This window comes from Carcharhinus amblyrhynchos, chromosome 24, assembly GCF_965287045.1.
Source record: "Carcharhinus amblyrhynchos chromosome 24, sCarAmb.v2.hapA, whole genome shotgun sequence".
Classification (NCBI taxonomy): domain Eukaryota; kingdom Metazoa; phylum Chordata; class Chondrichthyes; order Carcharhiniformes; family Carcharhinidae; genus Carcharhinus; species Carcharhinus amblyrhynchos.
In genome coordinates this window covers 34,409,167-34,432,570 of record NC_137347.1, presented here as the reverse complement: position 1 = coordinate 34,432,570, position 23,404 = coordinate 34,409,167, and the positions used below count along the sequence as shown (strand labels likewise).

The 23,404-nt window shown below is 42.8% G+C and overlaps 1 protein-coding gene across 7 annotated transcripts in view; it reads left to right on the top strand.

Annotated features, from left to right (window-relative positions):
- The first annotated feature begins 12,913 nt into the window (after nucleotides 1-12,913).
- Nucleotides 12,914-23,404, top strand: part of qkia (QKI, KH domain containing, RNA binding a) — a 94,375-nt gene continuing 83,884 nt past the window's right edge. For 5 of the 7 annotated variants that reach the window (XR_013889402.1, XM_080211604.1, XM_080211602.1 and 2 more), the window contains exon 1: nucleotides 12,915-13,300. Coding sequence is in view for 5 of the 7 variants with exons in the window: in XM_080211604.1 (XP_080067730.1) it covers nucleotides 13,159-13,300 (142 nt within the window). In the remaining 2 variants the exon portion in view is untranslated. Of the gene's footprint in view, nucleotides 13,301-23,404 lie in introns of all 7 variants that reach the window. The other 2 variants (XR_013889401.1, XM_080211605.1) reach the window with 1 other exon arrangement.

The window sequence follows — 23,404 nt, the reverse complement described above, 5'->3', positions numbered from 1 at the left end:
CTGCGTGTGATTCTGGTCACTGCATTATAAGAAAAGTGTGATTGCACTGAAGCGGGTGCAGAGGAACTCACCAGGATGCTGCGGGGGCTGGAGGGTCTGAACTATGAGGAAAGGTCGGATAGGCTGGGGCTGTTTTCATTGTAGCAGTAAAAGGAATGTGTTGAGGTGTATAAGATTATGAGGGGCTAAGACAGGGTGGATAGGAAGGCATTTTTCCACTAGTAAAGGGGTCAATAAGGGGTCAGTAGATTTAAGGTCAGAGATAGGAGACTAAGAGAGGAGTTGAGGACAACATTTTTCACCCAGAGGGTGGTGGGAGTTTGGAACTCGTGGTCTGAAAAGATGGCTGAGTCAGAACTTCTCGTAACATTTGAGAAGTATTTAGATATTCACTTGTGCTGCCATAACCCCCAGGGCTACGGGCCAAGCACTGGGCAATGGGATTACTATCATCAGATTTTCGTTAACTGGCTTGAACTCGATGGGCTCAATGGCCTCATTCTAAAATCTACTGACTGTGGGGTTCCCATGATGCTCTTATTTTCCTTTTCAACTTGCCCTCATTAGGGGAAATCATGTTTTAGGCATGTCATTAGGTTTTACACTGAAAACGCCCATACTTATTTATCTGCCAACATCTAACTCTGTAGCCACACCTGCTTCCTCAATGGCCAGATCTTTTGTTTAAAGCACAGGTCACAATCAGAGGACATAATGTCTGCACACTTTTGAGTTCCACCGGGGTGGGCGGTCAGGGATAGACAGTTCTGACCGCTTGGCTGACGCCGCACATCCTGGATGAATGGCAAGACTAAAGTAGGTAGATGAGATGGTTAAGAGGGATATTTGCCTCTATTAGCCGAGGCACAGAATACAAGAGCGGGAAGGTCATGCTGGAACTGTATTGGGTGCTTGTTAGGCCACGACTACAGTACTACGTGCAGTTCTGGTCACCACGCTACAAGAAAGATGTGACTGAAGAGTGCAGAGGAAATTCAGCAGGATGCTGCCTGGGCTGGAAGGTCTGAACTATGAGAACAGATTGGATAGGCTGGGGCTGTTTTCATTAGAGCAGTGAAGGAAACTTTAAGAGGCGTATAACATTATGAGGGGCTGAGATAGGATGGATAGGAAGTCACCTTTTCCATTAATAGAGAGGTTAATAATTAGGGGGTATAGATTATGAAGAAAGGAGTAAGGAGGCGAAAAGGAGTCATGAAAAAGCATCGGCCAACAGGATTAAGGAAAATCCCAAGGCTTACTATACATATATAAAGAGCAAGAGGGTAGCCAGGGAAAGGATTGACCCACTCAGGGACAGGGAATGGAATCTATGTGTGGAGCCAGAGGAATTGGGTAAAGTACTAACCGTAGAACCCTACAGTGCAGAAAGAGGCCCTTCGGCCCTCGAGTCTGCACCAAACACAATCCCACCCAGGCCCTACCCACATATCCCTACGTATTATACCCACTAATCCCTCTACCCAACACATCCCTGGACACTAAGGGGCAATTTCTTAGCATGGTTAATCAACCTAGCCCGCACATCTTTGGACTGTGGGAGGAAACCGGAGTACCCGGAGGAAACCCATGCAGACACGAGGAGAATGTGCAAGCTCCGCATAGACAATGACCTGAGCCGGAATCAAACCCAGGACCCTGGAGCTGTGATGCAGCAGTGCTAACCACTGTGCTACTGTGCTGCCCTACTAAAGGTACTAAATGAGTACCTTGCATCAGTATTCACCAAAGAGAAGGATTTGGTGGATGATGAGTCTGGGAAAGGGTGTATAGATAGTTTGAGTCACGTTGAAATCAAAAAGGAGGAGGTATTGGTGTTCTTGAGAAACATTAAGATAGACAAGTCCCCAAAGCCTGATGGGATATACCCCAGAATACTGAGAGAGGCAAGAGAGGAAATTGCTAGGCCCTTGAGAGAAATCTTTTATCCTGACTGGTTACAGGGGAGGTCCCAGAGGATTGGAAAATAGCCAATGTTGGTCCTTTGTTAAAGAAGTGTAGCAAGAATAATCCAGGTAATTATAAGATGGTGAGCCTTACATCAGTGGTAGGGAAATTATTGGAGAGGATTATTCAAGACAGGATTTATTCCCATTTGGAAATAAGTGGACATATTTGCAAGACGCCAACATGGTTTTGTGAAGGGGAGGTCGTGTCTCACTAACTTGATCGAGCATTTCAATGAAGTGACAAAGATGATTGATGAGGGTAGGGCAGTGGATGTTCTCTACAGTAAGGCCTTGACAAGGTCCCTCATCGCAGATTGTTACAGAAGGTGAAGTCGTATGGGATCGGAGGTGAGCTGACAAGGTGGATACAAAACTTGTTTAGTCAAAGAAGACAGCAGTGGAAAGGTACGTTTCTGAATGGAGGGCTATGACAAGTGGTGTTCCTCAGGGATCAGTGCTAGGACCTTTGTTGTTTGTAATATATGATTTGGAGGAAAATGTAACTGGTTTGATTAGTAAGTTTGCAGATGATACAAAGGGTGGTGGAATTGTGGATAGTGATGAGAACCATCAGAGATTACAGCAGGATATAGATCAGTTGAAGACTTGGTGGAGTTTAATCTGGACAAATGGGAGGTAATGCATTGTGGAAGGTCTAATACAGATAGGAAATATACAGTAAATGGCAGAACCCTTAGGAGTATTGATAGGCAGAGGGATCTAGGGTACAGGTACACAGGTCACTAAAAGTGACAACGTAGATGGAGAAGGTAGTCTAGAAGGCATACAGCATGCTTGCCTTCATTGGTCAGGGCATTGAGTTTAAAAATTGGCAAGTCATGTTACAGTTTTATAGAACCTTAGTTAGGCCGCACTTAGAATATAGTGTTCAATTCTGGTCGCCACACTACCAGAAGGATGTGGAGGCTTTGGAGAGAGTACAAAAAACATTTACCAGGATGTTTTGCCAGTACTGATGGCATTAGCTATGAGGAGAGGTTGGAGAAACTTGGTTTTTCTCACTGGAATGACGGAGGTTGAGGGGCGACCTGATATAAGTCTACAAGATAATGAGAGGCATGAACAGAGTGGATAGTCAGAAGCTTTTTCCCAGGGTGGAAGAGTCAATTACCAGGGGGCATAGCTTTAAAGTGCGAGGGGCAAGGTTTAAGATGTACGAGGCAGATTTTTTTCACAGAGGGTAGTGGGTGCCTAGAACTCGCTGCCAGCGTAGGTAGTGGAAATGGATACGATAGTGACTTTTAGGGGGCATCTTGACAAATACGTGAATGTATAGAACATAGAACATTACAGCACAGTATAGGCCCTTCGGCCCTCGATGTTGCACTGACCTGTGAAACCGATCTAAAGCCCATCTAATCTACACTATTCCAATGTCGTCCATATGTTTATCCAATGGCCATTTAAATGCCCTTAATGTTGGCGAATCAACCACTGTTGCAGGCAGGGCATTCCACACCCTTACTACTCTCTAAGTAAAGAACCTACCTCTGACATCTGCCCTATATTTATCACCCCTCAATTTAAAGCTATGTCCCCTCGTGCTAGCCATCTCCATCCGAGGAAAAAGGCTCTCACTGTCCACCCTATCTAATGCTCTTATCATCTTATATGCCTCTACTAAGTCACCTCTTAACCTTCTTTTGTCTAACGAAAACAGCATCAAATCTCTCAGCCTTTCCTCATAAGACCTTCCCACCATACTAGGCAATATCCTGGTAAATCTCTGCACCATTTCCAATGCTTCCACATCTTTCCTATATTGCAGCAACCAGAACTGTACGCAATACTCCAAGTGTGGCCGCACCAGAGTTTTGTACAGCTGCAACATGACCTCATGGCTCCTAAAGTCAATCCCTCTATTAATGAAAGCTAACACACCGTACGCCTTCCTAACAACCCTATCAACCTGGGTGCCAACTTTCAGGGATCTATGCACATGGACACCAAGATCTCTCTGCTCAACCACACTACCAAGTAACTTACCATTAGCCCAGTACTCTGTATTCCTGTTACTCCTTCCAAAGTGAATCACCTCACACTTTTCCGCATTAAACTCCATTTGCCACCTCTCAGCCCAGCTCTGCAGCTTATCTATGTCCCTCTGTAACCTGCAACATCCTTCCGCACTGTTCACAACTCCACTGACTTTAGCGCCATCTGCAAATTTACTAACCCATGCTTCTACGCCCTCATCCAAGTCATTTATAAAAATGACAAACAGCAGTGGCCCCAAAACAGATCCTTGCTGTACACCATTAGTAACTGAATTCCAGGATGAACATTTCCCATCAACCACCACCCTCTGTCTTCTTGCAGCTAGCCAATTTCTGACTCAAACTGCTAACTCACCCTCAATCCCATGCCTCCGTATCTTCTGAAAGTTTACCATGGGGAACCTTATCAAACGCTTTTTTGAAATCCATGTACAACACATCAACTGAATAGGATGGGAATGGAGGGATATGGTCTCTGCAAGGGTAGGGTTTTTTAGTTACGTCAGGCAGCATGGTCGGTGCAGGTTTGGAGAGCTGAAGGGCCTGTTCATGCGCTGTAATTTTCTTTGTTCTTTGTAAAGTTGATATTCCACAGAAACAAATCATTCTTTACTCTATCCCCCATTCAGCTCACACAGGCTGAGTCTAATAATATCCATTTGATCCTGCATGAACCTCAGGCTTGATGTCTTAACCGCCCCACATATTGGGAAGGCAATGGCCTAGTGGTATTATTGCTAGACTATTAATCCAGAAACTCAGCTAATGTTCTGGGGACCTGGATTTGAATCCCACCATGGCTGATGGTGGAAATTGAATTCAATAAAAAATAATTAAGAATCTACTGATGACCATGAAACCATTGTCAATTGTCAGAAAAACCCATCTGGTTCACTAGAATCAGAGAGGTTTACAACATGGAAACAGGCCCTTCAGCCCAACTTGTCCATGCTACCAACTTTCACCATTCAGCTAGTCCCAGTTGCCCGCATTTGGCCCATATCCCTGTACACCCATCTTACCCACGCCACTGTCCAAAAGACAAAATTGTACCTGTTTCTACTTTGCCTCTGGCAGCTCATTCCAGACACTCATCACCCTCTGAGCAAAACATACGACAGACGCTGGAGATGTGAAGTTAAGAAATGCCCATCACAAATCAGCAGAGAAATATAGAGTTAACACTTCAGGGCCGATGACCTGGAACACTGATGTTCTTTAGGGAAAGAAGTCTACTGTCCTTACCTGGTCTGGCCTACATGTGATTCCAGATCCACAGCAATGTGATTGACTTTTAAATGCCCTCTGAAAAAGGGCAGCTCGAGTTGGGCAATAAATGCTGGTCAGCCAGCGATGCCCACGTCTCATGAATGAATAAAGAAAAAACATATTACATCTCTGTAATATCACACAGCCTAACGCATTTCAACTACCACTGAAATCCTTATTCATGCTTTGGTCATCTTCAGACTCAATCCCCCATTCTGCATTCACTAATCTCCCAATTTCCACCTTTCACAAATTGCAATATGATTAAAATCTGCTGTTTGCATCTTATCTCAGACCATCTCTCACTCCATTGACTGCAAAAACTCTTGAGGCTCCCCAGTCCCAGAACATAAACTTCAAGACATTTTTCCTCAATGAATGTGCCTTCATGATCCAGCTGCCCACTACCTTGGAACCTCCTTCATATTCTCTCACCTTCCAATTTTGGTCTCCATTGCATTCTCCCGCTCCTCGCTCTCCATTTTCAACAGCACAGCTCTCTACCACCTTGGCCTGACCCTCTGGAACGTGCTTCCAAAATCTTCAGGATGGAAAATGCACCTTCCCAGCTCTTTGGTTTTCACAGAATTCAGGTGGGAGCTACAAAATAAATGGCAGAACCATCAAGAGAATAGACGCACAGAGAGATAGATAGGACAACATGGCTGGCGCAGGCTTGGAGGGCCGTAGGGCCTGTCCCTGTGCTGTACTGTTCTTTGTATCTCTACAGTGCAGAATGAGGTCATTCGGTCCATCGAGCCTACGCCAACAACAATCCCAACCATGCCCTAGCTGTGCAACTCTACGTATTTACCCTATTAATCTATCTGATACTAAGAGGCAATTTATCATGGTCAATCAACCTAAGCTGCACATCTTAGGGAGGAAACTGGCACACCCAGAGGAAACCCAGGAAGATATGGGGAGAATGAACAAACTCCACACCGACTGTCACCCAAGGCCAGAATTGAACCTGGGTCCATGGCATTGTGAGGCAGCAGTGCTAACCCACTGTGCCACTCTGCCGCTCTAAATTCAAGTGGGCTGAAAATGAGGAGATGTAGACCACAATTTCCTCATCAAAATTTCCTCTGGACATTGCATCTCACTATATTTGGATGATGTTGAATCTACTTGAATGTACAATTAATCGGAGCTGGTTTGGCCTTGGCTGTAACTCCGAGCTAGTGAGCTAGATTTCCTTTTGTTCTGATTTGGGAATCTGAAATTTTTAAAGTACTGGACATTTAAAGACTTTCTTCCATGGGTCACACTGCTTCATGCCTTGAATATACATTGGAGGTTCTTAATCTAAAAGAACACTAGAATCATAAATTGGTTGCAGTACAGAAGGGGGCCATTCAGCCCCTTGAGTTCATGCAAGGATAATTTAGCTAATCCCACTGCACTGCAGCCCTGCAGAATAAAACTGTAAACTATGTTCACCCCAATTTGGACTTGAACCCACAAATGCTTGTTCCAAAAACCAATGCATATCTCTTGAGGTCACTGGTGCTCTATGTGATATTATCAATTATAACCATATGATTTGTGTACAGTTTTGGTCTCCTTTTCTGAGAAAGGATGTTCTTGCTCTCGAGGGAGTGCAACGAAGATCTACCAGGCTGATTCCAGGGATGGCGGGACTGGCGTATGAGGAGAGATTGACTAATTTAGTATTGTTTTCGCTGGAGTTCAGACGAATGAGGTGGGAATCTCATAGAGACTTATAAAATTCTAACAGGACTAGACAGGATAGATGCAAGGAGGATATTCCTGATGGTGGGGGAGATCAGAACCAGGGGTTGTAGTCTGAGAATTCAGGGTAGACCATTTAGGATGGGGGTGAGGAGACATTTCTCCACCCAGAGTGGTGAGCCTGTGGAATTCATTACCACAGGAAGTAGTTGATGCCAAAACGTTCAATGTATTCAAAAGGTGGCTGGATGTAGCACTTGGGGCAAATAGAATCAAAGATTATGAGGAAAAAACACTGTCAAGTGGGGTGGTTGAGGCAGATACATTAGCTACATTTAAGACTTATCTGGATAGACATATGAACAGACGGGTAATAGAGGGATATAAATGATTGGTTTAGATAGGACAACATGGCTATTGATTTGGAAGATAGCCATGATCATAATGAATGATGGAGCAGACTCGAAGGGCCAAATGGCCTCTTCCTGCTCTATGTTTCTATGATTTACAGCATTTCCAAACTCAAAGTTGACACCGACAAACTGTACTTCCTGTTTTTCTATTAATTCCACATGATTTATGACACTGATTGTTAGAGGCAGGCAGGTGATTTGCATTGGTGCGTGACAAGATGTGATGGTGATGCCAGGTACAGAAGAGAGACTGAACAGAATCTTTGAAAGGGTTAAGATGCATCTTCGAATCACGAGATACACATGGAAGACTGTCTTCCCATCTTCCTGCAATCTTCGGGTTTTTAAGCTTCACGATTTGTCCTGGTCTTTACTTTCCAGCTTGTCTTTTTATGTTTTTCAACCTTGTCGATGTCTTGCACTATGACCTTTGACTGTTCACCCAGGCTTCGCTCCATCAAAGCGCATAGCCTTTTTTACAGGAAAGAAAAATCTTAGCATCCATCATTTTGTTTTTTGTCAACAAAATGCTGCGATCAAGCCTTCAACTGAAGAAAATAACTAAGGAACAGATGGTATGGGAGCACTGCATAAGGGGCGCAGGAAAGAAAAAATCATGCAATGAATCACACGTCCAAAAGATTTCTTCTGTTATACTGGTTTCAGTGAATATCAATGATATGTGAAGGAGAACTTAATTCAAAGAGTAAGGAGTACATTATCTCTGCTGGCTAATCTCAGTTCTAGTTACCAGAGCTCTTACAGTTGAATGACACATTCAAATGTGATTAAATTTGTCACATAAGGAAATTTGAATTTGTTGAAACTAGTCTCAGCATCATTTTCATTATCACCATTCAACCAGGCAAATGAGGTTCAAGTGGTCAGTCTGCTATTTATGTGCATGTATAATATTGTGGTATGCTCATACCAACATATTGTGCAATAAGACATATGGTAGCATGTAGGTGGCACAGTGACACAGTGGCTAGCATTGCTGCCTCACAGTGCCAGGAACCCGGGTTTGATTCCCAGCTTGGGTCACCATCTGTGTGGAGTCTGCACGTTCTCCCCGTGTCTGTGTGGGTTTCCTCAGAGTCCTCCGGTTTCCTCCCACAGTCTGAAAGTCGTGCTGGTTAGGTGCATTGGCCGTGCTAAATTCTCTCCGTGTGTACCTGAACAGGCACGAGAGCGTGGCGACTAGGGATATGCACAGTAACTTCATTGCAGTGTTAAGACAAGCCTACTTTTATTTATTAGAGACACTAATAAATAAAATTTTAAAAAATGAAATGAAACTGTGCAGAATTTGAATCCCAATAATTACGTAGCCACTTTATTAACAGGTCATGCGCTGTCTATGGGAGGGATTGCAAATTACTCTTTTATTGTACCATTATATGGTGTACGAATTTACATTATAGCTGTAGTTTTATGAATCCAGTAAAAATGGATTGAACTGGCCCAGTGCTGCAAATGTGCCTGTGTTGGCAGATCCCGGGGCAGGCTGAGTCAAATTTTATGACAGAAGAGCTTGCATTGTACAGGCAACTGTCAGATTGAAAAGTTGCCCAGAAATCATTGCCTTCAGCACATTCAATTGGCGAGCAAAAAGAAAAAAAATCCAGCAAGGCAGCAATCTCTAAAGGACTGGAGCTGACCAGGAAAGAGGAAGTGGTGGCAAGAGAAAAGTGTGCTGATTGCAATGGTGTGGCAAAGAGATGTGGGCAGCTTGACGCAGAAGGGTTGAAAGTCGTGCCGTAGGAGGCACATCAAAGGGAGCTAGTTATGCTTCAGGCTGATGGCCCACTCCTGTAGCAAAACTTTATTTCTCTTGCATCTGCCCAGATTTTTGTTTACTCTGTCATGGGATGTGGGCATCGTTGGCAAGGTCAGCTATTGCCCATCTCTATTTGCCCTTGAACCGAATGGCTTCCTGGGTCATTTCAGAGGCACTTAAGAGCCACCCATAGCACTGTGTATCCAGAGTCACATCATAGAATCCCTACAGTGCAAAGGGAGACCATTCAGCCCGTCGTGTCTACACTGACCGACAATCCTACCCAGGCCCTTTCCCCATAACCCTACCTATTTACATTACTAACCCCCTGACACTAAGGGGCAATTTAGCATGGCCAATCAACATGACCCGCACATCTTTGGGGTGTGGGAGGAAATCGGAGCACCTGGAGAAAACACACGCAGACACAGGGAGAATGTGTAAACTCTACACAGTGACCCCCAAGGTGGGAATCGAACCCGAGTTCCTGGCAGTGTGAGGCAGCAGTGCTAACCACTGTGCCACCCATGTAGACCAGACCGATAAGGAAGCCCCCCTCCCTAAAAGACACTTGTGAACCAGATGGGTCTTTGTACAACAATCGATGATATTCATGGTCACCATTACTGAAACTAGCTTTTAATTCGGATTTACTAGTTGAATTTGAATTCCACCAGCTGCTGTGCTGGGATTTGAAGCTGTGTCCCCCAGAGCATTAGCTTGGACCTTTGGATTACTAGTCCAGTTACAATGCCACTATGCCACCATCTTCCCAATTGTGTGTTTTGTTGATGGAGGCCACATGCTTGATTTTACGAATCTCACAGGCACAGCGCGAAGCTCCATCAGTCAGATTGGTCTCTGTTATTCCACACACTGTGGCACAATGGATAGCACTGCTGCCTCACAGCGCAAGGGACCCAGGTTCCTCTCATAAATCTTCTCATTTTTTTGATCATTTTATGAGTGGGAACAGTCTCCCCTTATCTACTCTGTCCTGCCCCCTCATGATTTTGAACATCTCCTCTTAGCCTTCTACTCTCCAAGGAAAACAGTCCCAATTTCCCCAATCCATCCTCATAATTGAAGTTTCTCGTCCCTGGAACTACTCTTGTAAACCTCTTTTGCACTGTCTCCAGTGCATTCACACCCTTCCTCCTTCTTGTTGTGTGGTGACCAGAATTTACTTACTTAGTGAATGCAAAGTCCCTGAACTGGTCCTGCTGTGTTGAATGTGGATAGACCTCCACTGAGTCTGTAAATTGGACACTCTTCTATGATGTGGTGTGTCGCTTTCTCTCTCCCATAGGCACCAAAGGCAATCTATAAGGTTAATGGAATGAACTCAGGGATATGGTACCAATGTGGTTATGTTACAGAATTAGTAATCCAGAGGCTCGGATTAATGATCTGAAGACATGAGATAACATCACCATATCAATTGAATTACATTAATCAAGGATTAAAAATTCTGTATCAGTAATTGTGACTGAGAAAGAACTGGATTGTTGTAAAACACAACTGGTTCACTAATGTTTGTGGAAGGAAATTTTCTGTCATCACACTTGTGTGGCCTATCTGTCAGATCAGCCCCACTATAAATGTTGTTGAGCATTAAATGCACTTGAAATGTCCCAGAAAGTCACTCAAGATGCATTCAAGAAGGCAGCTTATCAGCATCGGGTGGCATGGTGGCACAGTGGTTAGCACTGCTGCTTTGCAGTGCCAGGGACACGGGTTTGATTCCCAGCTTAGGCCACTGTCTGTGTGGTGTTTGCACGTTCTCTCCTTGTCTGTGTGGGTTTCCTGTGGGTGCTCTGGTTTCCTCACAGTGTCTGAAGCGTGTGCTGATTAGGCGCACTGGCCATGCTAAATTCTCCCTCAGTGTACTTGAACAGGCGCCAGAGTGTGGCAACTAGGGGATTTTCACAGCAACTTCATTGCAGTGTTAATGTAATCCTAGTTGTGACAAATAAATAAACTTTAACTTTAACACCCTTTCAAGCACACTGGAAGATGGATAATATATAATTGCTGGTCTTACAGGCAATTTCTACATTGTTTGATTGAATAAAGAAAATGTTGACCTTTAATCCAAGGGGGTTTTGAAAACTAAAGTGAGAAAATGATGCTTGATTTTACAGAAACTTGCTCAAACTCCATCTGGAGTATTGCATTTATATTTTCATAGAATCCCTGAAGTGCAGAAGGAGACCATTCAGCCCATTGAGCCTGCATTAATAACAATCCCACCCAGGCCCTATCCCCGCTTACTTATCCTGCTCAGCCACCGACCCTAAGGGACATTTAGCATGGCCAATCCACCTAATCTGCATATCTTTCGAGTATGAGAAGAAACCGGAGCACCCAGAGGAAACCCACACAGATAGGGAGAACATGCAGACTCCACACAGTCACCCAAGGTCAGGATTGAACCCGGGTCCCTGGTGCTGTCAGGCAGCAGTGCTGACCACTGCGTCACCATACCACCCAATAGTTTTTAGTCATAAAGCTCATTTGGAGAGCCAGTGAAGACATGATTGGCTGAATGGCCTCCTTTTGTACCCTAACAATTCTGTGGTTCTGGGTACATTGACTTTGAAGAGTGTATGACACAGAGTCGAGCTTCAAAAGCAAATAATCCTTTTCATCATACTTACTGGAGTCATTAGTACTACTCACAATCACTCTTGAATATCTTCTGCATTCAATCATTGAGTATCTTCTATATATTCACAGCCCAAAATATAACACAATTCGGCAGTGAACAGCACTGTTACAATCCAGTGACTCGGTACAACTATCAAATATTAAAATATAAATTTGAAATTACCCAACTAACCCTATAAAATAAAGCACACATTTGTGAATTAAATTCTCTGCAACAGGTTCATCGTAGTGGCCCATTTAAAGTGACAAAATAATATGGTTACGTGCAGCAGAAAAATAAATATGCACTTTTGAATGTTTGAATCATGTTTAGAAGTAAAATTGTAAACTCAGATAACACCAGTCAAAATTAGATTCAGGCCAGTGTGTTATTCACACTAGGATTCATGATGTATGGCATGCACTGATGGCGAGAAACAGAAGTGACATGTTATAGCATGCACTGCACAAAAGCACCAATCAATTTTGTCAAAAATCCAACACAGTCACTTAATTTCTGACTGGCTGCAATGATAAATGCTATCTTGTTCAACAGCTGTAAACATTTAGACACAAGTGCACGTCCCTCTAAATGTTGTTGCAGGGAAGATACATGCACAGAACAAATGTTTGCCAGTTGTACATGCATGTGAACAGCTCCAGATTATGAAAACGGAGAGAGAGAGAGAATGAAAACAAAACAATCCACAGGGAATAATTTGTCTCTTGCTTGTGTCAGGTTGGAAAAGTAGCAATGTAAGGGAGGCGCGTGCGCAGTGGAGGGAAGGTAACAGGAGGCGACAGGGAGGGAGCGCATGCGCAGCGGAGGGAAGGTGTCGGGGAGGGAGCGCATGCGCTGTGGAGGGACGGTGTCGGGGATGAGAAAGCGCATGAGCGGCGGAGGCGGGGACAGAGAGGGAAAAGGAGGAGGTGGGCGTGGCCACCCGCCTCAACCAAACTTGTCGAGAGAGAAGTAAGTCCCGCCCCTAGAGCCGGCGCTGATTGGAGAGAGGGGAGACGGGCCTCAGCCGGCGACCGGTTCCGATTGGCGCAGAGGGCGCGTCAATCAGCCAGAGGCGGGCAGCAGGTTGGGTGGAACGGGCTAGTTAAGGGCGGCGAAGGTGTCGCCGCCGCGCTGAGGGGGAGACAACTCGACAAGAAGCACTGGAGCCGGAGTGGCGGCAAAGAGCGGTACGGGGCGGCTTCAACTCCAGGACAACAAGAGCCCCAAACTCCTAGTCTCTCCGCACAGAGAAAAAAAAATAGTGGCCGATAAATATATAATAACTGCACACACACACTCTCTCTTATATATAAAAAATATATAATAATTAGTGCTGGAACAAAGACAGTCGAGAACTATGGTGGGGGAAATGGAAACGAAGGAGAAGCCTAGACCCACTCCCGACTATTTAATGCAGCTGATGAACGACAAGAAATTGATGTCGAGTCTGCCCAACTTTTGTGGGATATTCACGCATTTGGAGCGGCTGCTGGATGAAGGTATGTGAGTGTGAGGGGACTATCCCTCAGAGAGAAGGGCCATCGATTAACTAACCATCCCTCTTCCCTCCCCCACCATATTAAATATTTAGCCTCCACCACCCCCCCCCCCCGAATTTTTGACAAAAAAAAAGTTGGCCTCGGATTTAAAGTTGTTTTTCTTCACTCCTGTCTTTCCGCCTCACTCCCCCCGTGTGTATTTAATTATTTTTTTTGGCCCGACCGCTTCTTGTCGGCGCTGCCCGCACTCTTTCTCTCTCCCACTCTTTCTTTCCCCCCCCCCCCCCCCTCCTCCTCTCTTTGCTCAGCCTGCACTCATGTCCCTTACTCGAAGAGGGAGGGCAAGGCAAACCTTCCTCTCTCCCCCACCCACCAACGCCCCCCACACACAACAAACAAAAACTTCTTTCTCCTTTCTTGCAACTTTAAAGAAATCTGCCATGATCCTTTTTAAAAAGTTTAAATTTGATTTATTTTACGTTTTGTTTTATTTCACAGGTCTAAATTTAATTTTTTTGCTCCAAATGTGTTTTTTAAGTCTGATATTTTTGAATTTAAATATTTTTAAAAGGTCTAATTTTTATTATGAAAAATCTAAATTTAATTTTTAATTGCTTTTGCCCAAAAGTCTCTAAATCAAAATGTTCACTTAATTGTTATTCCCCCCACCCAAAGTCTTTAAATGGGGTACTGAAAGCAATCTGGAGTAATACTGAGGATTCCCCTGTAGTTGTATATACCGTATAAGTTTGCAACTCGTTTTAATGTTTCCTTCCTCCCCAGTTTGCAATTTTGTGCCTACATTTTTTTTCTGAAAAAAAAAGTTTAAGGAGCTTGTGGTTTTCCCCCTGCTGTTTTTTTTTCTTTTCTCGAGTTACTGAAGCCGGGAAGCCAGTCTTCGTCACCAACCTTCTTCCCAACCCCCAAGTTGGAGAGGTTCTCTTTTGGTTAGGGTCGTAGTGCTGCGGAGTTTGCGTGAAACTTTTTAACAAAAAAAACGTGCGCAGTTGCCTGGAATTTTTTTCCAGAGGAAGTCGGGTCTTTTTCCTCCTGGGGGGCGGGAACAAATCCAATTTGTGTGTTCTTGCTGAGTTCTGTTTTTTTTTTATTTTCATGGTATTGGAGGCTATCAAGTTTTTTTTTGTTTCAGCTTACTGCATTATTTCTGGTAAAAGACAAAAGGGTCACACGTTAGTTCTTGCTCTCTCCATTCTTCTCCCCCGCACCCCCCACCCCCTTAAAGCCCACAAGACACATCAGAAAGTGTGATCCCTCTCAGTGCAACTTGAACGCTAGGCTGCGCTAAACCATCTAAAAACAAGTTTCAGATTAGTCTTTGACCGATGCTTCCAGGGCGATGCTGAATGGATTTCCTAAATCACTGTTCTGACAGTGAAAAACAGCGAATTAAATTAATCAGCAAAAGGCTGCTTTCTATTATAACAATTGCATCAACTGATCTGTTAACATTGAGTCGCTTGAATCTTCCATATTGCGTCCTCCAATATTGCCTGTGGTGCATAGGAAGTGCAACTCCAATGTTAAATGGTAATTTTTTTTGTTTGCAGTAGCTACTGAATTGTTGCTTTTCTTAACGTGCTCTTAACACGTGCTTCGAATTACTGCTTAGTAACTTGAGAGGATCACAGTAGCCAAATTCAGAATTAATCCAGCGAAACTTCCTGCTAGTCAGGTTCTGATGGTTTCGCTGACCTTTTTGTCTAAGTATTATCACTTCCCTTTTTTCTCTAAAATAAAAATTTAAGAAAATAACAAATCCCCCCCCCCCTCCCCAATCTAGTTCCTGTTTACGTGCCAGTGAGCCTAGTCAGGACTGGTATTACGCCGACTTAAACTGCAGTGCGTTGGGGGAAACATACATTTGTACGCTCAGCTGCTGTTTTGGAGACTCTTGGATTTTTTCGTGTTTGTTCCTTTGTTTTGCCAGCTGTTTATAAGAAGGCACAGCTTAGAAAAAAACATTTTCGCCCATTTAATGTTTGCCCCTCGTATCAGTGCCCTGATTCCCCAAGTCTTTGCCTTGACTGCCGGACAGGTTTGTCCAGGAATATATTGAGGTGTTGCTTTCCGGATGTAAATATTGTCGGCCTTCTAGCCATTCCAATGTCCTTTTTTTTAGTTTTGGTCGTCGGTGCAAAACATCTGATCTGACTAGAGCACTGTAAAGCTTTAAAACAACTGTTCATGATTTGTACATGTTAGTTGTGCATCCAGATTTTGTGTTTTATAGTCTGCCGTGTTAATTTGGTCTGATTCCATCCTTGCAATGCACACTTCCAAAAAAAACACAGCTTATTAAAAGGCACTTGTCTTATTTGTTCTCTTTCCCATTACTCAAATCTGTTATGGTTGAAGTCTTGGATTTTGCTTTCCATATGAATCCAAGGCCTATGTTTCATTTAAATGCAGGAAAACCTGTTTTCCAAGCAGCAACACCTCCTGTCCACCCCTTAATACTGCAGCTCTTGAGATGTTTCTTAACCAGTTTATCTCTGGGTTCTAGCTGAATTTAATTCATTTGGGTATCTTGAGAACTTTGGAGCTTTCAGACAGCTTTTAACTGATGTCAGCAGTACCAAGGTTTGTTGTAAACACTGCTCCATGCAAATCCATGTCGCTATCTTAAGTTGCAGTTATTCTTTTGAACCTAACTCTGGAATAGTTTCAATAATATAATGCCTTTATTGACATGCTGATGGGTCTGCAGTTATCTGGGTAGAGTTTTTCCTCAAGGTATAGCTACTGTATTACAAAGACTTACTGAGTAAACGTCAGTGAATAAATATTCTTGATGCGTTGCCTAACATTGCAATTTCTGATCCATTCTCAATCTTTTGTTCTACTTTTCGCTGTTGCACCATGTATTGCCTGTTGCATATTTGGTCATCCTGCTTAATAGATTAAAGGTGGTTTCCCCCTTACCCCCCACTCTCCTATTTTGCTTAATGCTGCATTTCCCATTCTCAAAGCTGACGGTGGATATCAACTAGTGTTGTGGGTCATTGGACAATGAAAAATCTTTTGGGGGTAAAGTCCAAAAATTGCCAAATCAGGCAAAAACAAAACGACCTGTCTACATCCTGAAAAAACACAATACAAATGCTCAGCAGAACTGTGTACACCCAAAATGGCAAAGGGTTTATCCTCCTCCAACTCCTGTGCCTACCCATCGTAACCAGGACAGTTACCACCTTGCAACCTGCTTAATTACTGAACAGGTTCAATTTGAGGATAGCAGTAAAAGATCCTGATTTTTATTCTTTACTGACTTCACACATTCAATTATTGCCCCTTGCAGGCATGTCTTTTCAGAACTGTTTAAATAGGTAGTATTCCCCTCATTGTTGAGGATCCAAGCTAAAGTTTGACGTGCCAAACCAGCAAATGGTACCCTTGCTTCCTCCTGATGGGATATTTATTTCCCGTTTGCTAAAGTCCTGTCAGTCCAGAAGGGCTGCAAAATGATAGACCGAAAGATGCGATTATTTATGACACAGATACAATTTTTTGCAGTTTGTTTTGACTAACACTTGATCTGCTCCCTGTCTGCTCGCCTTTCTAGTTGTCAGGGGTGAGGTACAGTGGCAGTGTTTGGCCTGAAACTTGTAATTTATTGTTGGCTGAAGGACAAGTCCTTGACCTGATAGCTTCTACAGTTTTGCTTTTTTAAAAAGCTGGATAATGCATCACATGTTTGACATGGCACTGTAGCTGAGGAAGGTCATTCAACCAATCTTCACTTGTCCATCCAGAATAGCTTTACTGCCCCCTCCCCCCAAATGTAGTGTACAGCTGTTTCTGAATTCCAGGATTTCACTTGAACCTATCTGGAAGTTAATATTACTTCATTCGTGGAATAGTCAGGCATTCAGACTAAGTCCATGTCAGTTGCAACTTTCCTAGCATTGTATCTGCCTGTTCATATGCTCATCTGAAGACCTCAGTGTCTGGAGTCTTAATCTGTCATTTAAGCTTCCATGGTGTTGGACAACTTAGATGGATGTGAATCATGTTTTCTGATGACAACTGCAAGTGATTCAGCTGTTGCACGTTACAGTACAATCTTAACTAAAGCATTTTAGATGCAACTCTGGACAGTACAGGGTATCTTATCCCATAACTGCACACAAGCCTTCCAAAATCTGGCTTCTGACAATTGCTTCATTATATCTTGGGAGTTCAGCTAAATTACTGAAGATTTTCTGTAATATTTTTATTCTCTCATGGAATGAGTGCTGGCAGGACAACATTTGTTGCCCGTAACTAATTGCCCTTGAGATAATAGATGTCAGAATCCTGCATAAGCTGACCAGCTGCTTGTGTATTCTGGCCAATTATGCTATTCTTATAAATGTTGGTAATAGGGCAGAGATCGCAATGAAATTGAGATATGAAATCTTCAAGGGAAGATAGCTGGGCATTGAACACAGTAAGTAATAGCTGAGTCTACTGCAGTGATAAATTTCAGCGTACTTTTCAGACAGTAGAAATGTTCATTGACCATCTGGTTTAGATAAACCTGCAAGTATGTGACTTTTTTTTGATGGTGGTGTTAAATTGTTTTTTGGTACATCACATGTTACTAATTGTTCAGTTGCGAAAGTTCTGATTACCACTTGCTTGCTTCATTTCTCATTGACATTCTAATTAATGTGAAAGTGACAAAGTGCTGCAACTTCAAGCTCAGATTCTTGGCTTGCACATTTTTCAAGAAGTACGTGTTTGTTGAATTTGGATGACGATTAACTAAAATGCTGCCAGCAATTCTATCTAAGTCAATGTGTTTGCTTCTGGAAAAATGTAGCATGCTATTAAACATCAATTCTGAACTTTGTTAGTGATATTTTATTTTAGCTGCAAAAGCACTGTGGAATCAATTTAAAGCCTTTTCTCATTTAACCTAATATGTGGTTTTGAACCTTTGCTTTTATACACTTGGAGGAGGATGTTAGATCATATAGGTAATATAGCGTAGGATGATATCTTTCCTGCTTTGAATGTTGCTTGTGAAGCTGGTTAGGTTTCCACGATAGTCCAGCAGCACGGCTTATTGTATTCAGCTTCACAACTGCTTATGAGCAGAGCATGCGTACATAAGTCTGGATTGCTAACCAACATTACTATCACTACTGTGCTGTTTTTCTCAGAGGTTTGACATTCTTATCTCCTACCTATAGTAGCTAGAATATTGTTTTTGCCAAGACAAAACACATCTTAAAATTTACCCAATGGTCTTTTTCCTCAAGATTTTTGGATTACAATTGTGCTGATGCAGTAATAAAAAGAAAGCTAACAGCAACTTTTAAAACCATGCTAAATTTTAGAAGCTCGGCTGATGGGGATGCTGCAAAGATTATGGTTCCTGACCACATTCCTCCAGTAGTATGGAGGAACCTGTATTCCAGATTCAGCCATCAATTGCCAAGTTACAACACAAGTATCTATATACCTGACAATCTGGAAAATGTCCTGGTGTGTCCCATCCACAGAAGCAAGAAAAATCCAGTTACTATGCCAACCATCTACTTGCAATCATCAGGAAAGTAATGGAAGATGTCATTGACAATGCTATCAAGCAGCATGTGTTTGACTTTGGCAGCACATATAGCATAAAGGGAGATATCTAGTTGGTGGTCAGTCATCTCTGTCCTGGAACATTGCTGCAGGAGTTCTTCAGTGCAGTGGCTAGTGTCCTAGACCCAGCAGCTTCATCAATGACCTTCCCTCCAGATATCAAAAGCAGCGATGTTAATGTTTTGGATGACTCATCTTGAAGCAGTCCATGTACATATGCAGTAGGACCTGAGCAATATTTGGGCTTGGGCTGTTAAGTAACAAGTAATATTTGCACTGAACTGCCAGGCAATGAGCAACTCCGAGAAAATCTATTTACGGTATTGCAATCGCTGAATCCCACAATATCAGCTTTCTGGTGGGGATTTCCATTGACCAGAAACTGAACTAAATACTGTGGCTACAGGACCAGGTCAGAGACTGGAAATTTTGTGGTGGGTAACACTATCTAGCTTTCCAAAGCCTATTAACCATCTACAGGATCAGAGCATAATGGAATATTCACCATTGGCCTTGAGTGCAGCTCCCGACATCACTCACAGCTCAATATCATCTAGGAAAATACAACCTGTTTGGCACACCTTCTGTTCCTTCCACCAGCAACAGTGACAGCTGTGTATTCCATCTACAAGATGTGCTGTAACAACTCACCAAGGCTCCTTTGACAGCATCTCCTAATCCATGACCTCTACTACCAAGAAGGGCCAGGGCAGCAGACACATGGGAACACCACCTGCAAGTTTTCCTAGGAATATTTCCCTTGGCAGTATATTGCTGTTTCTTTGTCACTGGGTTAAAATCCTGGAACTCCCTTCTAACAGCACTGTGGGTGTACCTGCACTACATGGACTGCAATGTTTCAAGAAGGCAGGACCACCACCACCTTGAGGGGAAATTATTGATGGGCAACAAACGCTTGAGTAGCTAGTAACACCCACATCCTGTGAAAGAATTAAAGCTTGCAAATAACTTTTATTTTAACTTCAGTCATGCTGCTCTGCTCGCCTGAATTAATTCTGACTCATGCAATCTAAAAGACTGTTCTCTTTTTTGGTAACATGTTGCTGTCTTTCAACTTTTTCCTTTTTATTTGTCGGTTGCAGCAATGGATTCGGATTTTTTTCTCTGCTTGCGCCCCCTATGTCGCATGTACTCCCAAAAGCAAAATGTGCTTAGCATCTCTACCTATATCACGTTTAAAATGCATTTCAATTTGGTACAAAATTATTTAATTTAAGAATAATGCCTTCAATTGTTCCGTTGTCCTTTATTCAGAAGCAGCAACTAGGAAATGGTTGGGGGGGGGTGGGGTGGAGGTGGTGGAGAAATGACTGCCATTTCAAAGCAAGAGATGAGAGAGTAAATGACGCTGGTTTTTTAAGTTCTGTTTTGACATTCTAAGCAATCTTATTAAATGGACTATTAGAATTAACATTATCATAAAGGTTGCTTCTTAAATCTCCTGCCAAATAATTGGTAAATTTGCATAGTCCAGATGGAAGCTCTGAATATCTGATTTAGACACCATTCCTTTGCAACCAGTGTTTTAAATCTGTTGCTTTATCTGTTGTAGCTCATTTTGGTTAATGGATTTTCAACATTATTGCAGCACCTGACATCAGTTAATCATAATATTAATTCTCATTGTGCAGCTAGCCTTTGTGGACTTGCATAAGTCTATGTTTAATTACACTTGGAAATTAGAAAAAATGTTGACAAATTGCTTCTGCCACCGTTTTTGTGCTCTGATTCCTTTATCTGCAGTCCACTTCAGGTGCCTTTGTCACCATTCCACCACGCTGCCAGTAGTTTCTTTTCCTCAGCCTATGTTCTGGTGTGCCCCTTCTCCAACCTTGTTCCCATCTTTCTTCATTTTGCATGTTATTGTCTTGGTGACTTCCAAGTTATTGAGACAGCATCCTCTTATTGGTTGATATCTTTTTGCAACCGCTTTTGCTATAGTTTGACAATGAGCCCTGGGTAGGTTGTAAATCACTTGCATTCTGATATTGTTAAATCTTAGAAGCTCACTGCTACAACCTTTAACCACTTTCCTTTGGCTGTCATCTGAGTATTAGCCAGCAGCTGAAAAGCCTGCATCATCTTGGCCCTGAACTGTCTTTCTGATAACCTGATCAAACCTGACACAATTCCCACTTAAATGCATTTTAACTTGGGTGCTGTTGGCTATGTCAGCATATATTGCCCATCCTTAACTCCTCTTGAGAAGGTATTGCTGAACCACTGCATGCCACATGGTGTAGTAGGTACACCCACAGTACTGTTGGAGACTTCCAAGATTTTGATCTACTGACGAATGGTGATAAGGCTCCAATTCTTATCCAGTGAATGAATGGTGTTGCAGTTTCAACTCAGTGTTGTGGGGCTTGGAGGGGAATTTGCAGGTGGTTGTGTTCTTGTGCATCTGCTGCCCTTGCCCTTCTAGGTGGAGAGGTTGTGGGTTTTGGAAGGTGCTGTTGAAGGAACCTTGGTGAATTATTATAGTGCAACTGGTAAGTGTGTTGGCAAAGGGAATGAATGAAGGTAATGTTTGGGGTGCCAGTCAATTGGGCTGCTGTCTGTTCGGTGGCATTGTGCTGCTTGTGTTGCTGGAACTGCACTCTTTCCATCACACTTTTGACTTGTGCCTTTATAGATGGTGGACAGGAATTGAGTCCGGAGGCGAGTTAATCACCACAGGATTCCCAGTCTTTGGATCGGATATGGACACAAAGGGTGGAAGGTTTTATCTTTCGAGCATCATGATTGGCACAGGGTTGGAGGGCTGAAGGGCCTGTTCCTGTGCTGTACTATTTTGATTTGCACCTATGCCTCTAGCGCATTAGCTTTGGCCTCTGAAAGGCTAGTGACATTGTCGCAATGTTGATTTACATTGCTTAAGTCAATGGGCACTAGTTAATCTGTGTCTTTGTTTCCGTGCTGTATTTTCTATGTAATTCTGTCCACAAAATGATTGAATTGTGAAGATTAGACTGTAAGAGATCCTTGTCCTCTTGTTCTAATCCGAACATTATCAACCTCATTCACTTCTCACCAGTGTTTGTCTCCCTATCTCTATTTTTAAAGTAAATGCTGCAATTTTCACACTGCTTCTTTTGCTTGGCTGTTTCCCAATTAATTTGCCAGCTGTTTTTCAGCTGTTATGCTCTCATTAACTGGAACCTTCTAACTTAAAAGGCTTTAAAAGCCACCTTTTAACCATTTTGTGTATCCCCTTCCAAACTGGCCTTTTTGCATTTTTGCTAACAACAGTCTTTTCTGAAAACTAGTAAACGTTTTCTTTGTTTGAGTGCTACAGCATATGTTGTATCATCTTATAGTGGAGCAACAGACCAAAAGTACATTTTATTTAACCAAGATACTTGCAAATCTACCATGTTTTCAGCCGCCTTTCAGGTGAGTGGCAAGTAAATGGAGCATTGTAGATGGAGAGGTTAATTCCTGGCTTTCAGCTCTGGTTTCCCAACATGAGTGATAGATAGTGATTTGAGTATTGTCCCTCTTATCCCAATCCCTCAATGCATGCCTGGGAGAGACAAACTGATATCCTTGCCCTTTGACAAATAAACAGAAACCAGCAGTGGATCCATGTCGTGGATTGTATGAATTGGTACCAGTCAATGCCGTGCATTTACTTATTGAACCATAGGGACAGAACTTTGTGACCATTACTATAAGAGCTTGTGACGTGCAGGTAATCACTTTTAATTGATTATTGAGCAATAGCCACATGACTGCAATAATAAAATTGATGATTGTAGTACTGCCATTGTTTTCTACTGCATATCATTCCAAAATGAGCTACAAAAGTAGATTAATTTTGCTCTCAAATTCTGCATGGTTTTTGTCATATGCATTAACAATAAAATTCAGCATATGAACCTTTCCCTGCGCACTAAGTGTTGCAGTATTTGTACAGTTCAGAGGAGTTGGTTAATGTTTTCTGAACATGTTCCTTGTATTGCTTAAATATACACCTGTGAATTTAAAGCTACATGTGATCATTTTTATTGCCCACAAACAGCAGGACAACCGTGTAAGGTTAGGTCTATAATATAGATCAGAGCATTGCAAGCAGACTAATATTTGGAGTGACTTGGGGAAATATGTCAAGTGACTGTGGAAACTAGATTTAGTACAAGGACACCTTTTTCATAGTTTAAACCATTTTTCTGAATCACAAACAAAATTTCAGCTTCTAATAAGAACATAAGAAATAGGAGCAGGAGTAGGCCATCTAGCCCTTCGAGCCTGCCCCGCCATTCAATAAGATCATGGCTGATCTGTTGTGGCTCAGTTCCACTTTCCCGCCCTCTCCCCATAACCCTTAATCCCCTCTCTTATCAAAAACCCATCAACCCGCTTCTTAAAAATATTTAGCGAGGCAGCCTCCACCACTTCAACGGGCAGAGAATTCCAGAGATTCACCACCCTTTGAGTGAAGAAGTTCCTCCTCAACTCTGTTCTAAACCGCCTCCCCTTTATCTT